Genomic DNA, 23,598 nt, shown 5'->3' with positions numbered 1-23,598 from the left:
GCAATGTACAAAATGAAACTCCTTTTAAAGTTGGAGTATGGTACCTTGCTCTCTCAAAGCACCATATTATTAAATAACTCTTAGAAAGAATTTTAGGAAAAATTGAGAAACCTTGCCTTCATAGCAATTGGCCCATCAGTAATATCTTAAAAATTCATATGTCACTGATAGTAGACGGCTATTTCTCTTCTATACACTAGCCATGTCAGGCAAAAAAATGTATAAACATTCCTTTCAGACCACCACAAAGTAAATAAACAGATCATGCAAGGATTGTGAAATCCAGTGTTTCCACCTCAGATCTGGCACATTTGTAATATTTTTCCATTCTGAGAACTTAAACTTTTTACTTTCACACTTTTTTCTTTATTTTCAATAAAGAAAACCCTTTTGATGTAGGATGCATCATAAAGGGCCATTAATTCAGTACAATGCTTTGAGCCACCCATTCTTATTTGATATTTAGGAGAATAATTTTGTGACCTTCTAGATTTAGGCTATTAAAATTCATACTTCATAAGACAGTATTGAGTAGTCAATTTAGTGTTAAATTTTTAGACTGATGGGCATGCCAGAATAAAAAATGTGTTAACTTCCTTTAAAATCTATAAGAATTAAGTAAGTGAAAAAAATTTTAAATCAGCCTAATTTCTAGAAAGGTTCTAAACAGTTATCAAGTATTCTAATAAAACTTAAGTCTGAAGAGATTCCTTCCATATTTAAAAAATAAAACTGCCATTTTTTCCTGCCCAGCCAGGAGTTAGAGTAAGTGAAACAAGAGGGCCTAAAATTCAGTAATTAAAAAGGTAAAGATGTAAAACCCAACATTTACTGTGTTGAATAAAAAGCAAAAATCCAGACGTCTTCTGATCTTTACAGAGCACGTAGCAACTCTGTAGCAACAGAAACTTTATAACATTTCCTGATGACAGCGGCTGTACAATGGATTTTGAATAAGTCTGGTGTAGTGTTTAGTACAGTGAAAGGGGCTGGGTTGTTTTATGCTTTGAGTTGGCATTTTACCAAGGAGAGAAGTTTGTTGGTGGTTTGTTTTCCCCTCTTATGTTTATGTGACAGAGTACTGATTAAAATGAGCATTTTTTCATGTTTATTCTTACTTGGTCTTTTTCTGAGCAAGATACTCAGTAAAATGAAAGCCAGATGCTTTTACACCTACACACTATATTGCTGAGCAAATCATTTATGGAAGGGAAAGCAAGATAAAGTTGCTTTTAAGAGTCCTTTAACATATCAGTTGATAACTAGCAAAACACCTCTACTGCCATTAAATATTTACCAAGACTCGGCTTTGGGCAGGGGGGCAGTTTGGCGTAACAAATTTGACTCTGTGCAATGCCATTGATTAGCTATCAGAAGGACATAGTTAATAAATAACTTTAGGTATTACAGAGCACTCTACATTCTTGTCAAATATTTTCTCTGAAGATGACCTAAAAAAAGTCAGTTACAACCAGCGTTCACCCCAGCAATGATTGCACAAGCACAACTATGAAAGAAATAAAGGCCAAGCAGATCAGTTGAGCAGTAAGTACTTAGGCAATCTTTCCTAGCGACTGTTGTCATTGCTGCTGGACTTTAGAACTGAACATGTTTACATTTAATTAGAAAGGACACACAGTTTACAGCACAGTAGCTATCAATATCACATCAGAATTGATTTCCGCTTTCTCCCCAGTGATTGCTTCCTTCAACCTAATTAAAAAAGGCATATAACCAAAATGACTCACATAAATTTTAAAGCAAAGTAAACAATATTTCCTGGAGACCAAAACAAAAGTAAATGACATTCATCCTGATTATTAGCTGCATTTTTTTGAAAGAATTCTGATGCCTGTAAATGTGATATAAGGCATGTTTTAGTGTTATCAGACTGCTGATAAACCAAGTATTCCCTTCTGAAGAAACCTGAATGAATGCTTCACTGAGTTCTTTAGCTCTCAAAGAAACAATAACCTGACTTTTATCTTCATAATCCCTAAAACATGTAGATAAAGTAGTCTGATAGAAGTTTGGACTGATTTTATTCATGTCTTCAATTTTCACATATTATACAGAGCAACTGCTAAAAAATATAACAAAATAATTAACAGATTGATTTCCTTTTAAATAAGATGTATATAGCACATGTGTAATTTCCTAAAAAGTAAGGAATCATTCTGGTGTGTGTGAGTAACATTTCTCTACAATTACCATAGCCAAAATCATCAACAAAATTCTGATAAAAGATAATTTCTTATAACTCTATTCACTATAAAGAGACCTGCTTTAAATTTCACAAGCTGGCATTTGTTGATTACACTAAATTATGGTAAAAATGATTTTTTTTTAAATTAATTAATTATTTATTTATTTGCCTGTGTCGGGTCTTAGTTGCAGCATGCTGGATCTTCATTGCCGCATGCAGGATCTTCTTGTGGCTTGCGGGATCTTTAGTTGATCCATGTGGGATCTTTAGTTGCAGCATACAGGATCTTTCAGTTGCGGCATGTGGGATCTAGTTCCCTGACCAGGGAGCAAACCCGGGCCCCCTGCGTTGGGAGCACGGAGTCTTAGCCACTGGACCATCAGGGAAGTCCCTAAAAATGATTTTTAAATCAGAGATATAAAGGAAAATAGGAGAGGTGTAGAGGTTACCCCCAGGAGGACTGTGTTACAGCTCTCCTTCTTCCTTCTCTATGCATCTGCCATGCAATCCCATATCTAGAATGGAAGGCTATCAAGATGTAAGGAAGTACAGAATGATTCAGATTAGAAGCAGGCCTTAAGTAACGTTAATTAATCAATTTACAAATATTAAGCAGTTCTTCCAGGCACTAAAGATAGAGTAGTGAGCAAAACCTCTATAAGATCAGACATTTTTATCTGCTTTGGTTACTGTTGTATCCTCAAGCATTTAATTTGTACTTGGTACTATATATGTCTAGTTGCTCAGTAAATATTTATTGAATGAATGACTCCTTTCAAGGATTATGTCACTACAAGCAAATGTTCATTCATCCACCAGGGGGGAGTCCAGTAGCACTTGTTTCTAGTATTCCAGGAAAACTGCTGAAATCCACAATGGTGCCATAGTAATGAGAGTCAATGTAAAATCTCCTTCCAGAAGAGAATAATTCATCGGAGTTATTTTTGCTTACGTTTCTTTCTTTCATTTTCTTTTTAAATATTAGGCTTTTTATTACTCTTAGTGTTCACAAAGCAATCAACCTGGAAGCCACATCAGTTAACTACAGACCAGTACTACATATCCATAGTTTATATTCAGCAGGGCACATACCAATCACAGAGATTCTAGTCAACCATTAAAACATTAAAAAAATTAAGAACCACATGAAGCAAGCCTATGGAACCAGTAATTAATTAATCAATTCCACAAATATTTATTAAATCCTTTTCTGGGCACTAGAGATCAAATGGTGAGAAAATAAATCACTTAACATCTATCCAGTTGGAAGGTCAGAGTACTATAGGAACACATGAGAGGATCACCTAATCTGGGCAACAGGTCAGATTTCTTAGAGAAACTCATATCCATGCTGAGATCTAAAGGATGAGTAGGGGCTAGTTAAGTAAAAGAGGATAAGGTCAGTGTTCTAGGGGATATGAAATTTGTTCATCCTGGCTTGAGTATGGAGGTAAATAGGTGAATAAAGAGAAATGAGCTGGATAGAGAAGCATGAAGAGCTTTGTAAAGGATGCTTAAGGAATTTGGACTTTATCCTCAGAGCAGTGAGGAGTCATTGAAGAGTTTTAATCCAGGTAGTCATACATTCATATTTGTGCTTTAGAAAACTCACTCAAGGCAAAGAGCAATTGAAGACTATTGAAGTAATCCACTTAAGAAAATAGTAGCAGGCACTCTAAATTATGATAATGGTAATGGAGCTGAAAATAATACTAGAAAGATGCAAGGGATTAATTAGATTGATCAATCAAAAGGATTGATTAGATTTTTAGGTGAGAAATGGATGTCAAGGATGATGCATAGGTTTTGAGCGTGAACACTGAGTAGAAAGTGATGCCCAGTGAGAAGGGAGGGAAAGAAAGGGCTGATTAGTAGAAGGATATAAAATGAGATCATGAGTTTCGTTTTAGACATACTGAGTTGTAGATATTTGCAGGATGGTCAAGTGAAGGTGTCTACTAGGTAGTTGTGTAGATCTGGTGCTCAGGATAGAAATCTGATCTGGAGAGAAAGACTTCCAAGTTAGGAGTCATTAGTGAAATAAATGATTGAGTGAAGCCATGGGACTGGGTTGAAATCAAGGGAGAGTGGCTAGAATGAGAAGACACCAACAGTTAAGGGATGGGTAAAGGAAAACAAGCCTCCAAAGGAGATTAAGAAGCATCAAGAAATACTTTTGATGAAGCAGAAAACCAGAAGTGTATTTTCATAGAAAGCAGGGAAAGAAGGCATTTCCAGAAAGAATTGGCTTCTGATAGGTCCTATAACATAAAGATTGAAAAATGTCTTTTATACTGAGCAACAAGATCTTTTTTGGAGCCGTTGTGGACAGAGCAGATGGCAGAACCTTGGATAGAATTTGAGGTGAAGACAACAAGCACAGACAATTTGATTCTAAATGAGATGATCCCAAACTAGGTCCAAGAGAAATCCCATCTTTTAGACCAGACTAGCATACCTTTGAACTTAGTCAGAATCCCTGGCAGAAAACAAAACAAAACAAAAAATCCTCATAAGTGGAATATCTGACCCAAGAAAATAAATAAAAGGTGAGTTCTAGAATTTTATTTCCTAGATTTAAGCCTCATTATATAGTTCCATGCTCTCTTGAAATTCCACTCAGAGAAGGAGCAAGGTGCATCTTAGTGGTTAGAGGCTGTTTATCGTATAAGGTGATGAAGAGACACAAAACACCACTTGGCCAGAGCAGAGCAATTGTTTTAAAAGGCAAATCTTGTTCCCCTCTCTTTAAAATCCTTTAGCAGCTTCTCATTTGCCTTAAGAAAAAGACCAAATTCCTGTTTGGTCCTCATGTTCCAAAAAGGCCCTCTATGATCTAGACCCAACCACTTGTTCACTGATATGAACACTGGTTGTAACTGGGCTTCATTGAGCTCATCAGCCATCCTTTCTCTTATTATAAGGCCTTGGCACATGTTCTTCCCTGTGCCTGAAATGCTTCCTTCACCTCTCTTCTAGTTAATACCTACTCTTACCTTTAAATTTCAACTCAAATGTCACATCCCTTCCTTTATAGTACTTAAAATAATTTGAAATGTGTGTTTAGTCACTACTCTAGCTCTAGCTCTAGCAAAGTGCCCAGAACACAGTAGTCATTCATTTACATGAGGAAGGGAAGCAGGGCCTGACGTGTCACCATGCCGCCACCCAATTCCAAGTAAAACAAAGCACATGCTTCCAGTATGCATACCGACTGAACCCTATTCAACAATTCAATTAACCAAATAACTGTACAGCAACAGCTGTGTATCAAGCACTGTGCATTTGTAATGGTCTCATAAAATGAATTTATTTAAACCTCATAGCTGAGGTCAGCATCAGTGCTTATCCTAAGCTTTATATAATGTGAAATAAAACTATATATCTAATAGGACTTTATTTACTTTTCCTTAGTGAGTCACTTAGGATCACTAATAAAATTGAAAAATATTTACCCTATGTAAGAACAGTTGCTTAGGGCTTCTCTGGCGGCGCAGTGGTTAAGAATCCACCTGCCAATGCAGGGGACACAGGTTTGAGCCCTGGTCCGGGAAGATCCCACGTGTCACGGAGCAACTAAGCCTGTGCGGCACAACTACTGAGCCCACGGGCCTAGAGCCCATGCTCTGCAACGAGAAGCCTGCGCACCGCAATGAAGAGGAGCCCCTGTTCGCTGCAACTAGAGAAAGCCCACGCGCAGCAACAAAGACCCAATGCGGTGAAAAATAAAATAAATAAATAAATAATAAATTTTAAAAAAACGAACAGTTGGTTATTTGAGGTTTTTACATTTTTAGTAAAATCATTTATTCATGCAGATGGTATGGGACATAGTTTTCAGTAGCTGAGCAAACTTCTCAGCCATCTGCTAAGAAATTGGCTAATGAGAGTGTGTGCCAAGCTCCTCAAAAATCTTTTTGTCTAGAACTGACCCTTATGCGGGTGACACTCTTCCTTTGTGTGACTGTTCTTAGATGGAGTACCCATTTCAGTAGAATTAGGATGACAAATTATGATATCTGGCATTTAACTAGGCCTCAGCATTGTGAGCTCACTTATACCTAGAGGTGACTGAGTCCAGTCTTCTACATTGTGCAGGGATTTCTTCTACACTATTTCCAACAGCTTGTTATCTAGTGTCTACATAAATATGACACCTGATCACAGGTAGGGTTTACCCTACCTGATAAGCCCTCCTGTGGAGATGCTTCAATTTATAGCTTATAACAGACATAGCTAAATTCAGGTGTGATTAGGTCTGATTTGGCTATTATGCCATGGCTGGCTATGCTTGCCCTCTTTTCTATCTGATGTCACTTTTGATTCCTACTGGACTTATGGTTAGTCAACCTTCATTACTACTCTGTGTGTGTGTGTGTGTGTGTGTGTGTGTGTGTGTGTGTGTGTGTGTGTGTCTTGGGAGGGTGAGATTTAATAGACTTTATTTATTAGAACAGTTTAGATTTACAGTAAAATTGAGATAATACAGAGTTCTCATATACCTCCTCCCACACGTAGTTTCCCCATTATTAATATCTTGTGTTGGCGTGGCACATTTGTTACAGTTAGTGAAACCATATTGATACATTATCATTACCTAAAGTCCATAGTTTACATTAAGGCTCACTCCTTGTGTTGTACCATTCTGTGGGTTTTGAAAAATGCAAAACATCATGTACTCACTGTTACAGTTTCATATAGAATAGTGTCACAGCACTTAAAAAACAACCATGTGCTTTTGCCTTTTTATCCGCCTCTGCCTCCCCCTGAACCTTTGGCAACTACTGACCTTTCTACTGTGTCTGTAGTTTCGCCTTTTCCACAGTGTCATATAGTTGGAATCATGCAGTATATAGCCTTCCAGACTGGCTTCTTTCAGTAAGTAATATGCGTTTAAGTTTTCTCCATGTGTTTTCACAGCTTGATAGCTCATTTTTTTATCAGTAAATGATATCCCATTGTATGGATGTACCACAGTTTGTTTATATATTTGCCTATTGAAAGATATCTTGGTTGCTTCCAGTTTGGGGAAATTATGAATAAAGCTGCTATAAACACTCACGTTCAAGTTGTTGCGTAGACATAGGTTTTCATTACTATTGGGTAAACACTTAGGAGCACGATCAGTGTATCATATGGTAAGATTATGTGTAGCTTTGTAAGAAACTGCCAAACTGTCTTTCAAAGTACTTGTACTGTTTTGCATTCCCACTACCAATAAACAAGAGTTCCTGTTGCTCCACATCCTCACCAGAATTTCGTGTTACTACTTTTCTGGATTTAGCTATTCCAATAGGTATAGTGGTATCTCATTGTTTTAATTTGCAATTCCCTGGTAGCATATGATGTTGAGCCTCTTTTTGTATGTTTATATGCCATCTGTATTTCTTCTTTGGTGATATATCTGCTTCTTTTGTCTATTTTTTAATTGAGGTTTATTTTCTTATTGTTGCAGTTTAAGAGTTCTTTGTATATTTTGCATACTAGTCCTTTATCAGATATGTATTTTTCAAAGATTTTCTTCAGTCTGTGGATTGTCTTTTCATTCTTTTAACAGTGTGTCTTGCAGCATATGTTTTTAATTTTAATAAGGTCTAACATCTGTTTTTTTCATGGGTTATGAAAAATCCATGGTGTTGGTGTTGTATCTAAAATCTCATTATTAAACCCAAGATCACCTCAGTTTTCTCTTATGTTATCTTCTAGATGTTATATAGTTTTTCATTTTACTCCTTAGGCCTATAACACATTTTTAGTTACTTTTTGTGAAAGGTGTAAATTCTCGGTCTAGATTATTTTCTTTTCTTGTATGGATGTCCATTTGTTCCAGCACAGTTTGTTAAAGAAAAGGCTATTCCTTGTCCATTGAATTGCCTATGCTCTTTTCTCGAGATCAGTTGACCATTGTTGTATGGATCTATTTCAAGGCTCTCTATTCTCTTCCATTGATCTGTTTGTCTCTTCTTTTGCCAGTGTAATGCTGTCTTGATTGCTATAGCTTTAAGTCCTGAAATTGGATGGTGTCAGTCTTCTGTTTGTTCTCCCTCAATATTTGTTCTCCCTCAATATTGAGTTGGCTGTCCTAGATCTTTTGCCTAGCCATATGAACTTTAGAATCAGTTTGTCAATATGTACAAAATAATTTTCTGGGCTTTTGATTGGAATTGCATTGAATCTATAGAACAAGTTAGGAAGAATTGACATCTTAACAATATTGAGTCTTTTTATTCATGCACATGGAATATCTCTCCATTTATTTAGGCCTTTGATATCTTTCATCTGAGTTTTCCTCATATAGATCCTCTACATATTTTGTTAGATTTATATCTAAATATTTCATTGGGGAGAGTGGTAATATAAGTGGTTTTATGTTTTAATTTTAAATTGGAATTGTTCACTGCTGCAACATAAGAAAGCAATTGACTTTATATTAACCTTACATCCTGCAGCCTTGTTATAGTGACTAATTAGTTCCAGGAGTTTTGTTGTTTTGTTTTCATTGAGTCTTTGAGATTTTCTACATAGACAATCATGTTATCTGTGAATGAAGACAGTTTTATTTTTTCCTTCTTAATCTGTATACATTTTATTTCATTTTCTTGTCTTATTACATTAGCTAGGACATCCAGTACTGTGTTGAACAGAAGTGGTGAGAGGAGATATCCTTGTCTTGGCCCTGATTTTTGGGAGAAAGCATCTAATTTCTCACCATTAAGTATGATGTTAGGTGTAGGGTTTTTTTTTTGTAGATGTTCTATATCAAGTTAAGAAATTTCTTCTCTCTTCCTAGTTAGCTGAGAGTTTTTATCATGAATGGATATTAGATTTGCCAGTGCTTCTTCTGCATTTATTGTATGATCAAATGATTTGTCTTCTTTAGATTGTTTTGTAATGGACTACATTAATTGATTTTGTAATGTTTTATACCGAGAAGAAATCCTACTGGATAGGAGTGCATAATTCTTTATGTACTTTTTTGGGTTTGATTTGCTAATATTTTGTTGAGGATTTTTACATCTATATACATGAGAGATAATATTCTGTAGGTTTTCTTTTCTAATAATGTCTTTATCTGGTTTTGGTATTAGGGTAATGCTGGACTCATAGATTGAATTAGGAAATATTTCCTCTGTTTCTACTTTCTGGAAGAGATTTTAAAGAATTGGTATCAAAAAAAAAAAAAGAATTGGTATCATTTCTTCCTTAAATGTTTGATTAACTCCTGTGGGCCTCATGCTTTCTTTTTTGGAATGCATTGACTATTGATTCAATTTATTTAATAGATAAAGGCTTATTCAGATTGTCTGTTTCTCCTGTGTGAATTTTGGTAGTTTGTATCTTGCAAGGAATTTGGTCCATTTTATCTATCTAAGTTATTAAATTTGTGGACATAGAGTTGTTAATAACATTACTTTATTATCCTGTTAATGTCCCTGGGATCAGTAGTGATGACCTCTCTTTCATTTCTGATACTAGTAATTTTTATCTTCTTTCTTTTTTCTTGGTTAGCCTGGCTATAGGTTTATTGATTTTATTAATTGTAATAGGCCAAAAATGGCCCCCCCAAAAGATACCCACATTAAATCACTGGAACCTTTGTTACCTTATGTGGTAAGGAGATGTAACAAATCTCCAAACACTTGGAAACTAAACAGCACATTTCTAAATAATCCACGAGTCAACGAAGAATTCCCAAGGGAAATTAAAAAATATATATGGAAGTGAATGAAAATAAAAGTACAGCATAGCAAAATTTCTGGGACATAGCTAAGGCAGTGCTGAGAAGGAAATTTTTAGCACTAAATACATACATTAGGAAAATTGGAAGTGTATCAAATCAACAATCTAAGGTTCTACCTCAAGAATCTGGAAAAAGAACAAAAAAATAAATGCAAAGCAAGCAGAAGGAAGAAAATATTAAAAATAAGAACAGAAAGAAGCACATAAGAGCAGAGAGAAAACACATTATGAATATCAGGAATGATAGGATATCACTATAGACTTTGTAGCGATAAAAACAATAAGAGATTACTATGAACAACTCTACATGCATAAAAATGGCAATTTAGAAGTAATAGACCATTTCCTCAAAAAAAACTCTTATTCCATTATTGATACATGCAATAACCTGAATGAATCCCCAGAGAACTATGCTGAGAGACAACAGAAAATCCCCAAACCTTTCCATTTGTATAACCCTCTTGAAATCACATTATAGAAATAGGAAACAGATTAGTGGTTCTTAGGGTTTAAGGAGGGGATGGAGTGGTAAGGAAGTAGGGAAATATGAGGCATCTTCGTGGTGATATAACTGTTTTGTATGTTGACTGTATCAATGTCAATATCTTGGTGGTGCTATTATACTATAACTTTACAAAATGTTACTTTTGGGAGAAAGTGGTAAAGGACATGAGGGATCTTTCTGTATTATTTCTTACAACTGCATGTGAATTTGTAATGATCTCAAAACAAAAATGTTAATTTTTAAATATTCCTCAAAAATGGAATGGAATGGAGTGTGGATGAGGGAAGCAGTGGAGAATATGAGGCTGCACATAAAGATAAGGAGAAAAGGAAGGGAAATAAAACTGATGTGACTCTTCTATAATACTAGAGCCCACTTGTTGGAATGGAGCATTTAAGCAACAATGTTCAGTAAATACTTTTTGTCTGCCTCTTATAGAGAAGCCACTGTGCTAGGCCCTAGAAGGAAATAAAGAAGAGTAAAAAATGGCCCCTTCCTTCAATAGCATTAGACTAAAGTAGGGAAGATAAAGCGAGTATAAAGTAGCTATAAAGGATAGTAGAAAGTGATGAATATAATACAAGGGGTATGGAAAGGGTATGGAGCTTAGAGGAAGTAGTGTCTCCTTAGGAAGGATATGGGAGTGTGACTTCCTGACGGTTGTGGCAGTTCATCTGGATCTTGAAGTGTAGTGATCGGGCGCTTAGAGGGATAGGGAAAGAGCATTCCAAGTGGAGGCAACAGTGTGAGCAATAATCCCAGAGTGAAAAGTGTGAGGGCATTTTTAAAGAACAGTTTATATTTCCATTTGGCTAGAATAAAAGTTTTTGATAGAATAGTTAGGAAAAAGTCTGAAAAGAAAACTAGAACAGAATTCTGGAGCACCTTGAATGTCAGACTAAAACTTGGGACATAAACCTAGAATTCTATATCCAGTGAAATTGTCCTCCAGAAGTGAAGGAGAAATAAAGACTTTCTTAGACGAACAAAGACTGAGGGAATTTGTCACCAGTACACCTGCCTTGAAAGAAATGTTAAAAGAAGTTCTTCTGAGAAAAGGCAATCACAGTAAGGCGGAAACTCAGATCAAATTAATTCATGCAATAAACCAGGAAGTAAAAACAGACACTGTCCTTTCAGGAAATGTATACTGAGGACAACATAGCACATACTTCTGCTTTCCATACTCGCTTTGTCTTTATTTATTTTTATTCAGTGAAACAAGCCAAACCTGCCTCTTTTTTTTTTTTTTTTCGGAATGATTTAATAATATTATCAGTAAGTGATAAAGGTTAGGAAAACTAGTTTAGTTCTCCCAATTCATGAAAAACCTGTAGCAACAGGCAGTTGTTTTTCATCAAACTACTTATAAAATATCTAAATATTGTATGAGATCTTACACAGAATTAATTAGAAATAAATTATTTCTTAAAAGATTATACAATGTATGAATGCCTGTTTTTTGCCAGATATTGTGCTAGATATTTTCACATAGGTAGATCACCTTATTTTGTTCTCATGTGAACTCAGTGAGATTTTTCTCTTTGTTTTAGAGTTGAGGAAATTAACACTTAAAGGTATAAAGTATTTTTCCCAAGGTCAGACAGAGTGAACAGCAAGACTGAAATTTGAATCTACTTCTTCAAGGTCCAAATCTGACATCTTTTCATTTACCATCCCACAATATGTACTTACACTTCTGTTTATGCTTCATTTATTTACAGTAATTGCTCAAGCATTCATGTGATCTATATACACTGTTTATTTTAATTGAATAAATATTCTTGGATTAAAAATTTAGAGATGAGGTGTCACAGTATAGGCAAATAGTTCTTTTTTAAAAAAATAATTAATTTATTTATTTATTTATTTTTGGCTGCGTTGGGTTTTCGTTGCTGTGTGTGGGCTTTCTTTAGTTGTGGTGAGCGGGGGCTACTCTTCGTTGCGGTGCGCGGGCTTCTCATTGTGGTGGCTTCTCTTGTTGCAGAGCACGGGCTTTAGGCACGTGGGCTTCAGTAGCTGTGGTGTGCGGGCTCAGCAGTTGTGGCTCACAGGCTCTACAGTGCAGGATCAGTAGTTGTGGTGCACGGGCTTAGCTGCATGTGGGATCTTCCCGGACCAGGGCTTGAACCCATGTCCCCTGCATTGGCAGGCGGATTCTTAACCACTGTGTCACCAGGGAAGTCCCAGGCCAACAGTTCTTAACTAGGAGTAATTTTGTCCCTCAGGGACATCTTGTAACATCTGGGGACATTTTTCACTGTTACAACTGGAGTGGGGGGGATGCTACTAGCATTTAGTGAATAGAGGCCAGAGATGTTGCTAAACATCCTACATTGCAGAGGACAGACCCTCACAACGAAGAATTATCTAGTCTAATACGTCAAGGGTGAATAAAGTGATCTCATGAAAGGACTTAAACAGTTGATCACAGAAACAAGAAGCCAACAAAAGTAGCATCAAAACTTGGTATAGATGGAAAAGTAGTAGTTTGCAAGAATAAGATGCATCCATGTGTGACGTTACAGTTGAGAGAGAGTTCAACAAGCAGGTAAACACAAGTTGAGGGGAACATAAATATCTACAAGCAAAATGTAAAAGTGGGTCATAAACCTGAAAATTCCGAGATACTTTCGGCTGAGGCAGTACAGAGAGTTAGAGATCAGGAAAATAGTCAGGATCACAGTCATGAGGGAACAGACCAGGAGACACTGAAATGAAGACAGAAACCACTACAGAAAGGAATCTATTACAGGCTACTTAATGGTCTAATACCCATTGAATGGCATCTCCTACCTTGGCCTGCTGTTGGACTCAATGTGGTGAGCCGCCTAAGAGATAATGTGTAGTCACAGTTGATGTGGATTCGAATTATGATTATATGAAAGATTACTAAGTAAAAATATTTTTCAAGTCTCACTTTCTATACTAAATTAGAAAAATTAATTCACTAAGAATTATATAATTTCAAAACTGGAAGAGTTAATTGAATTTTTTATATTACTTCATTATCTTCATGATAAATAGGGATGATTACCATCCTATGTTAATATTGTGTGAGCCACACTATTTCTGAGAGTGATTGAATAGCTTTTCTGTTGTTTTATAATTTATTCTTACTATAACTTAAAATATTTTCCAATACAATGTCATTTCAGTGCCATTAAATTGTAATGCCACTGCTATACAAAAAAATGCATCTGAAAATCAATGCATCTCAATCAACTTTGCACAGAGGTTAAATGTGATATGACTCTGAAGAAAGCTGAACAATGTGGCCCTCTTGTCAATTTAGGGAAGAGCTTTCTGAGGGAAAATGCAGCACTAAAACAAAAATACACTTCAGTTGTTATAGATTTATACATGCTGGGAATATATCCTCTCTACTTCACTTTTATTCCTATAAGAAAATTTCCCTAAATTATATACATTTTGATTGATTAAATTTATGAATGCATTCTTCCCATAAATAAAATTGCCCTATGTAATTTAATATGTTGGAATTGGGAAGTAAATCACATGATGAAACTGAAAAAAACTACAAAGTATTGTAAGTTCTAAGAAGGAAAAGAGGTTCTATGAGACAGAATAACAAGGAGGGAACATCAAAGTTTAGACTGAAGAGACATAAAAGGTTTATCTGAGAAAGTAGTATTTATGCTGAGACCTAGTGAATGAGTAGGAGTTGGTCACATAGAAGCATGGAGGGAAAGGCATTTCAAAGAAATGCTTCAAGTAGGAAAAGCTTACTGTACCTGAGAAATGGAATGTCTGCTAAAAGGTGGTAGGTAGAGAGGCCAGATGATAGAGGGCTTTGTAGCCCATGGCAAGTAGGGGAGGATTCCAGCCCAGGAAGGAGTCTATGATGTGTGTCCAGGTTCTGGCTCTGCTAGGGTAGGGGTATGAGATTAATTAAATTACTTACCTCTTTGTTTCAGTTTCTTCATTAGTAAAAAAAGTAATATTAATAGGACTCCCTTCGTAAGTTGTTGTGAGGTTTAGTGAGTTAAAATATGTAATTTGTTATCTTCAGAGATTTATTCTGAGTTTGATGAGGTGCTATTGCAGGATTTTGAGTGACATTATCTGATTTATCTTTTTAAGAGATCACTCCAGCTACTGCTTCAGTTTGAGAAAGACTTGATGGGGATTTAAAGGTTTCCAAAGTATTTTGAATGAGTAGTAGCTTTTTGAGCTTGAGAATAAAGGGTCCCAGTTACAGGTCCATCTGAGAGAAAAATTAAAATCAGGTAGTATAAATTTGCCAAAAAAAGGAAAAGACTAAATGGTAGAAAACTAGTAAATGATGAATGATTAGGGGATTAAATGGGGATAATATTGATTTTAATAATGGTGTGATTTTAAAAACTGAGTCATTGATTCTTAATATTTAATTGGTTATAATATACTAGATAGTGTTTTAGGTATCATAAACAAATGCAGAATTCCCAAGCTATGCTGATCTACTTCAAGTTTTAAATGAAGAGCATAGGACTTCCCTGGTGGCACAGTGGTTAAGAATCCACCTGCCAACGCAGGGGACACGGGTTCAAGCCCTGGTCCAGAAGATCCCACCTGCCACAGAGCAACTAAGCCCGTGCACCACAACTGCTGAGCCTGCGCTCTGGAGCCCACGAGCCACAACTACTGAGCCCATGTGCCACAACTACTGAAGCCCACACACTGCAATGAAGAGTAGCCCCTGCTCGCCGCAGCTAGAGAAAGCCCACGTGCAGCAACGAAGACCCAACGCAGCCAAAAATAAATAAATAAAAATCCCTTTTTAAATAAATAAATAATAAATGAGGAGTATATATGTAAGATTAAAATATAAAGAATAGGGCAGGCTATGATTTTTTTAACTGGACACATAAAAGCACTGCCATTAATGGAATAATAATAAATTAGATTTCATTAAAGTTAAGAACTTACATTCATCAAAAGACAACATTAAGAGAATGAAATGTCACTGCACCCCCATTAAAATGGCTGAAGTTAAGAGGACTCGCAATCCCACCCCATGGGTGCATATAGAGCAACTGGAACTCCATTGCTGATGGGAGTATAAATTGGTATGACCACTTCGGGAAACTTTGCAGTATCTACTAAATCTGAACATATATACACCCTATGGAGGAATTCTGCTCCAGAAATGAGTACTTATGTCAGTTATATCTCAATAAAGCTGGGGAAAAAAACCAAAAACAAGCCAAAAAGAAATGGGTACTTAGGTCCATCAAAAGACATATACAGGAAGTATTCATAGCAGCAACAGTGGAATGGTTAAATAAGTTGCTATGTATTTATGTAATGGAATACTTCATAGAATAAAAAACAATGAACTACATACAACAACAGGATGAATCTCAGAAACTTTATGTTAAGCAAAATATTAAGTCAGACAACAAGTTCAAAAACAGGCAGTATTAATCTAGATAGAGGTTGGACTAGTGATTACCTTTGGAAAGGGGATCAACTGGGAGGACCGGAGTGTTCTGCGTTTGTTCTGTGTTTTATTCTTTACATTTTGTCAAGCTGAATACTTTGGATTTGTGCAAATTATGTAATTTAAAATGTAATTGGGGACTTCCCTGGCGGTCCAGTGGTTAAGACTCCGGGCTTCCAATGTGGGGGGACGCAAGTTCGATCCCTGGTCGGGGAACTGATTTCCCACATGCTGTGTGGCACAGCCAAAAAATTAAAGAAAAAAAAATGAAATTGATATTTAAAGGTAAAGAGCATAGACTTTTTAAAGGTTTTTTTTGTTTTGTTTGTTTTTAGTTTCTTTCTTTCTTGGGTGTTTCAAGTAAACGAAGAGAGTAGATTGAAAGAAATTGGAAGTTGGAAGAATGCAGAAAGTATGAGAGAACAGAGAAAGAATTAGGAAAATGAGCAAGAGACAGGAGTCTTTAAGCATATAGATTGGTAGAAAGAACCAAGAAGAATGAAATAAGGGTTAGATACGTAACAAGGTGAAAACCACGAAGGAAGATAACTTTCTCTGCACTCTGAAAATCTGGCACTATACACCATTCTTATTTCATATATAGTAATCACTTGACCACAGTTTAGCAACATCTCTCTTCTTAGGGACTAAATTGGATTCTGACATGATTTCTTTTGGTATGCTAACTATCCCTGTCTCAAGTCCATCTTATTTCTGTGTGACACCTTCTCCAAAGTGAGCACCCCACAGAGGCTTATAGGCTATTTAAGCAAAAAGAAGAAATTTATAATTAGTTTGAAAAGTTTTAGGTAAAGTACCAGACTAGATATTCAGCCAGAGTTAAAGTTCCCTGACTAGCTTTCTGCAGCTTTAAGAATTATATTACTTTCTTTCAACATTATCAATCTGTATTATATAGTTAGGGTGTTTTACTTCAAGTCTCCCATCGACATTTCTTTTGTATGCATATACTGAAATGATCTTATTTAATAAAAAAAGAACATCTCCTGTGTGGATTTTAAATTTCCCGTTATTAAATATTTATATTTTCAAAATGTCTTTATTTAATTGAGTGAGGTGCTTGGTGCCATTTCAAAATAACCTCAGGTGGTAGGTGTAATGACATATCAAAGATCTGACCTTTAGCATTTTAAGATTCTATTTGTCTGCATTTTCTTCTGCATTAATTTAGTCTTAATTTATATGCTGTTTCTCTGTATGACTTAATGAGTGGATGTATTTGGCATAAGATTCATTAACAAAAAGAAAATATATCTGAATACATATTATTTCTGTGCAGGTTGACTTGTGATTTTAACTTCATTTATATCTCAATTGTGACAAGTAGAAAATGCTGTGTATAAGGCTGATCAGTATTTGTACAAATCTCATTCATTCTCATTACGTGTTAGCCGAATAGACCCTGGATCTCCTAAACTGATGCCCATTCTCTTACTTCTCACTCCTTTGCAGTCAGATTATATTCTTTTATTTACCTAGAGATACTTTATTCTCCAATTCTTTGCTATTCCTTTTAAAGAGAATTGAATGTAATATTTACACTGATATAATTAAATTAACATCCTGCAGCATCTTTTTGTATGCTTTGGTAGCAAAGATAATCATTTGTCTGGGTAGCTTTTAGCCTAGAAGCAGAGAAATGGATAATTATCAAGTATAATATTGTGATATAAAAATTATTTTTATTTACCCATTTAAGTTGTCTTTATTGATTTTTAGAAATGGGTATTTCTAACTGGAGATTTTTGTTAAATAGATTATTGGTCAGTCAGCCTACATATTTATGTCTATATTATTTATTTTTATATTTTCTCAGTTTACACAAATCTTTATCCCAAGAAGAAAATCTGAAGGATCAGTTTAACCATACCCTTAGTACCTATGAAGAAGCTTTAAAAAATAGAGAGAACATTGTTTCCATCACTCAACAACAGAATGACGAACTAGCTACCCAACTGCAGCAAGCTCTGACAGATCGAGCAAACATGGAATTAGAGCTTCAGCACACCATAGAAGCCTCCCGAGCAGCCAATGACAAAGTTCAGAAGTAAGTAAAATGATCTTCCATTATTTCAAAAGCATGAAACAAAACAAAACAAAAGCACATTCTTTTGGCAACTAAATAATATATTATTTATTATTTATGCTGTTAATAGTTTAAGACAAAAGTGGATTGAGCCAAATGAACTTTTTTAGATGGCCTGTCATATCTATATTTGGGGTCAAAAAGTCATTTACTTGGGAATCATGGTTACTATTTAGGGCAAACCATTTTTATTGAATAATTGATCTTCAGGAGTTCATGGAGGTCATACGATTAAAATCAGTTCATAGGTAATAGGTAATTAGCAAGGGGAAGAGACAGTCAAGTTACCAACTGTACTCATTTAGCGTCACAATAATCCTACTTGAGCTGAAATCATCTATGACCTTGCAATCTGAGACCTCTAGGCACATAGAATCCAGTACAGTGAAATTAATTTTCTGTTTTGTTCTTCTGAAGTATTCAATACAGCTTTTCACAGTACATGATTATATTTATTTTCAGTAATCTTTGCATTTTTATTATAATTTAAATAAAGCTGCATAATCAGTCAGTCCTTAATGATAGATAGCAAAATATTAACAAATAACTTATCAGACAAGGAAGTCACTTGTTAATTTATGGGACTTGAACACTGTAGCAGAATTTTCTAAAGCAGCTTTAATGTAATAGAACTTGTCATTTTAACTGAGCCCTTTTTTATGTATTGTTAACAGCATTACATCATTCACACACCTAATTGAATTCAATTTCTAAGACGTACCTTCTTCCTTAACAATTTTGTTTTTCAGTTTTACAGTATGAAAAAGTAGTGCTAACTTCAAGGTTTCTTACTTCTCACTACTTTTTGTTTGAAAATAAGTCATCTCAAACATTTCCTCAACGTCCCTGAAATTATATCTTGATTACTAGCCCAAGATCAGGTAAATATGTAGTCAAGACTGTTTTAAAACAGATTAGGAATTAATCTTTACAGTATATGTACCTTGAAACTTATGAGTTATGGTGTTATATTTTTATAGGTTTAAAGATTAAGTTTATATTCAGTCAGAAACTGTATCTGATTATTCACAAAGTATATTAACATTCTAAGAACCCCAAGACAGATATTTAGGTGGATCTCATTTCATTGTAAATTACAAATCAGTAACTTTTGACAGTCAAGATCGGATTTAGCTCTATTTGCTTAAAGGATACAAATACTTAAAAATTTCAAAGTTTTCTTTACCTGTAATCCTTTAATTTCTATACATAACTAAACTTCCCTAAAACAGTGTTTCCCAGAGAGCAATTAGATTTCCAAAAAAATTTGGAAATGTTGTCAACTTTTATTTTTTAGATCTCATCAGCTATTGTTATTATTTTTAAAAGAAATAACTTTGTACCCCAAGAAGTAGAAATAACATTTCTCAGATAACGCTTTAAATTAAATAAGTTTAACCTTTTGAAAAACTAACTATATTGTCCTTATTCTTCACGTTTAACAACAGACAAATCAAGACTTTTTAATGGAAATGGCACCAATCCATGGACAGAGTTTAAGTGCAACAATTATGTCATTTACAAGAGTTAAATGTTAAATTTTAATTTAAATGTTAAATCTTTTATTCTGATTTCTAGTAATCAGACCTAGATGAAATATTATCAGGCTTTCCGTTTCATATTTAATCCACTATATATCATCTTTAATTGCCCTCAAGTGTGCAGTGTATCTTCATTACCGTTAATGTGGGCATCAGCCTATTTTGTTGGATATAAGATGATAACCTTCCAGGAAGCCAACGTATAAGACTTTGTTAGATATTAACAGGTATTAGTATTCTGTTAGGTATTAGTATTCTCCATATAATCTGAAATCACTATTACTAGCAATTATTTTTGAAGGTCCTTTGAAAATATGTCAGTATTCCAGGCAATAATTAAAATTTAAATTAAAAAGGTCCACATTTCCCCTTTTCCCTTCACAACCAAATTCCTTAAATAACTGATCTGTATTCACTACCTCTAGTTTTTCAATTCCCATTTGCTCTTCTACTACTCAATACACTATGGCTAGCTCTTATACTAAATTGTTCTTCTTAAGATTACCAGTAATTTCCTAATTATTGAATACAATGGCCCATTGCTAATTATACTTTATCATAAAATTTATATATGAGCATGGTAAAATAAGTAAAGATGCTCATATATCTTCAACATGGTAATTTAAAAGCTCAGGCTCTGGATTCAGAATGCATAGGTATGTGAACTAGGACATTTTAAAACACTGCGTTGATGTGGGCAATAGTATGTGGACAATAATACACCTACTTCATAATGTTGTAAGAATTAGATGAGATAATACTTGTGATGCTTTTAGAACAATGCGTGTTGCATAGTCCCTCCTTCTCTTGTCATTTCACTCATACTGCACTATCTCATTCTTCAGAAGGGCACTACCTTTTCAGGACTAATGCATTTATATACGTTGGCCTCTCTCCTTGGAGCCTTTTGCCCTTTTCCCTCATGAGAAACATATTCGTCCTATGAGATTCAGTGCAGCATAAAAGATAGAGACAAGCTTTGTGGTCAAGTCAGACAGACCTGTGTTTGAGTCCCTGCTTTCCCACCTATTACCTGTGAGATTTAGGGCAAATTGCTTAACTCCTGGAAGCAAAAGTTTTTCAGTTAAAAAATTTGGACAGTTATATTGGCTTCACAGGGAGAGTTGATGTGACTTTCCTAGTCCTCAGCAGTTTCAGAACTGTCCTTGTTCCCTCACTGTTTCTTATCATTCACGTTCACTTTGCCATCAGTCCCTGTTGTTTGCTGCCTAAGTGTCTCCTAATTCCCTCCACCTCTTCCCTTGTTAATTGCATTAATTCAGGCCTTAATCATTCCTCATGACTATTGAAATAATCATTCCTCTAGACTATTGAGATAATCATAAAATTAGTTTACCTGCCTCTAGCTCTCTCAAGTTTATCTTCCTCACCACCACCAGAGTTAATTTTTCTAAAACAGAAATCAGGTTATATTATTTCCCCATTTGAAATCTTTCAGGAGCCCTTCAACCCCTACAAGTTAAAGTTTAAACAACTTAGCATGATATAGGAGGCCTATCACTGGCCTTCTGCCATTGTTCTAGTGGCATCTCCTCACATGCCCCCTACCACAGTATCTCTGCACATGCTATTTCTTCTTCTTAAAACATATTTCCTCCCTTTTAGTACCTGGCCAGATTTTTGTTATTCCTTAAATTCCAGTCCAAATGTTACCCCTATGATGCTTCTTTATTTTTTCATTCTTTAATTCTTTTGTAATACTTAGTCCATACCTTTATTAGAGGTCTCAGTCATCTAGATGTTATAATTGCTTTGTATATCTACTCTAATCCCTGTAAAATCACTCATCATCGAGCTTTTCCAAGCCATAGACAGTGTTCTATTCCTCTTTGTATCCCCGTTGCCTCCAAATACTTGCACAGATGCCTGCTGTAAAGTGGGTGCTCTATAAATGCTTATGAACATATGAACTAGAACAATTTAGTAGTTTAATAGAATGACAGAATAAAATGAAAGCAGATCAGGTCAGGAATACACAGGAAAACTTCAGGTGTGCTCTAGGCCCTAGATAAAGTTTTTTATCCCAGCCAAGTACCTAGAGCTCACAAGTTTCATAGAAGAGTATGGCACTGGCATCACCACTCCTTCCACTCTCCTCAGAGTTGGGATCTCTTACTTGCTAGTGATCAGCTTTTAACCCTTGTTCTAACCACCAACTTCCATCAAGTTTAATTACATTTAAAAGACCTGAAATCTTCAGTAATAGGACAGAGAGATCATATACTATTTCTAATAATTGTAGAATTTTAAATTTATATTTTATTTCTTTGAGAGTCTAACATTTTTCTTGAATTTTTTAACCTATAGGAGTATACTTAGAAAGGAAAGTTGTACAGAATTACCATCCATAAACAAGCCAGTGTTTATAGCAGATAGTCACTTATAAAGTAAAATGTGGTAAATGCCAGACCTCACTGCCCCAAAATAGCTTCTTGGCCCAGGTATCATAAAGCCTAAAATTTCACCAATGGAAATCCATTCCTTCATGTTAAGCATTACTCTCCTTATGTACATCTCTTTAAAATATGTGTATGTTTGTGGAAGAAGAGCACATAGTGATGTAGCTTTTTAGATGACTCTTTTGCCGATCCTGGATGCACTTGGTTTCAGAGAGTTATGTGGAGGCTAGAGAGCAGGTTAAGAGCACGAGAACTTTGTGAGAAAAACTTCTTTTAATAGTTTTGCCCAGACCATCCATAATCCTCATTTATTAAAGAGAAAGCTGACACACCAATCCACTAAATGATGTTTTTTATCATAAGAGGTTATGAAATCTGATTCTTTGTGCTATACTTTTCCATCTGTCTTTCCATCTACAGATACGCTTCTTCTGGCCTAGAGCAAGTTTCCCAAAGGAATTTTTAAATGTATTTTACTAAATTTAACATGTTTAAGCTATACATAGTTACTTAAAATGAAAGTGTTTACAACCAGACATATATGGTTAGAAGACCTCTCAAAGATCTAGGTTTTACAATGAAATAACTTTTATCACATATCATCTTAACTGTGGGCCAGATTTACACTGATACTATTCAAGTTTCCTCATAAAATATAACTATATAATAAATAGATTGGACTAAAAGATGTAAGAAAAAATTGTAAACTTTTAACAAATTTTCAAGAAAAAAAATTCATCAACTATTTAGAATTTTCCTTCTATGCTTTAAAAAAAATCAGTTACTTAACATTTGCACGTATTCTAATTTTTAATTGCATAATTAAAATTTCAAAGATCAGCATAAAACACTTCCTTTTGAAATATAGGGCATCCTGTGTCTTTTGAGTGGTATTGACAGAAAGAAAAGAAAAGAAAAGAACATGTAAAGCTAATAAAAAGTCTTTCCTGCCTGTTGGCCAAATACTGATTTCTATGAAGAAGTTGAGGTTACAAAGAAATCGTGAATTCTCAGCCTGGTTTCCCTGCTGATGAGTGAAAACTGTCTGTAGTTCTCTTCGAGGTGTCAGGGGAGTCGCCATAGTGTCACACAAGGGTTCTTAGTGTAGAGCAAACATACTTTCCACAAACTCAGCTGCTTAATCTGTTTGCAGGTTGAATTATAAAACAGGGTAGACGACTCTGGGTGCTGGGAAGGGGAACAGAGCATTTCCACAGTTTCTTGACTTTAAAAAAAAAAAAAAAAAAGCCTGCTATTCTTTTTTTTTTTTTAAAGCCTACATTTTTCATCAAAAGACTTTACTAAACTTTGTAGTTTTGTTGCTATTTCCAGAATCTGATATTAACCATAATGGTTAATAATTAGTAAAATAATTGTGCTAAAATAGTTTTACATAGTTTAATATGAAAAGCATCAGTGAATTTTTTATATAATTACATTATGTTTTCATTAAAATTGTTCTGCTTCTTGCCAACTTTATCTTGATATTTTTCCTCTAAATTCTTGGTTGGACTACAAGTTGCAAAGCAGTGCTAGATGTATCTGAATACTTTGTAAATACTTGTTGATTGAATCAAGGAATGCATTTCATAAATTCTCAGTGCAAGGTTTAAATCAATATTTAATACAATGT

The 23,598-nt window shown here is 35.0% G+C and overlaps 1 protein-coding gene across 15 annotated transcripts in view; it reads left to right on the top strand.

The window, feature by feature from the left end:
* MIPOL1 (mirror-image polydactyly 1) overlaps positions 1 to 23,598 on the top strand; it is a 333,916-nt gene that overhangs the window by 237,253 nt on the left and 73,065 nt on the right. For 14 of the 15 annotated variants that reach the window (XM_082384153.1, XM_082384149.1, XM_082384141.1 and 11 more), the window contains one exon: positions 17,735 to 17,965. In XM_082384153.1, the coding sequence (XP_082240279.1) occupies positions 17,735 to 17,965 (231 nt within the window). Of the gene's footprint in view, positions 1 to 17,734; positions 17,966 to 18,753; positions 18,886 to 23,598 lie in introns of all 15 variants that reach the window. The other variant, XR_014242314.1, reaches the window with a different exon arrangement.

This window comes from Balaenoptera borealis, assembly GCF_965194805.1.
Source record: "Balaenoptera borealis genome assembly, chromosome: 3".
Classification (NCBI taxonomy): domain Eukaryota; kingdom Metazoa; phylum Chordata; class Mammalia; order Artiodactyla; family Balaenopteridae; genus Balaenoptera; species Balaenoptera borealis.
The sequence above is the reverse complement of the archived record's forward strand: the minus strand, read 5'-3'. Positions and strand labels throughout refer to the sequence as shown.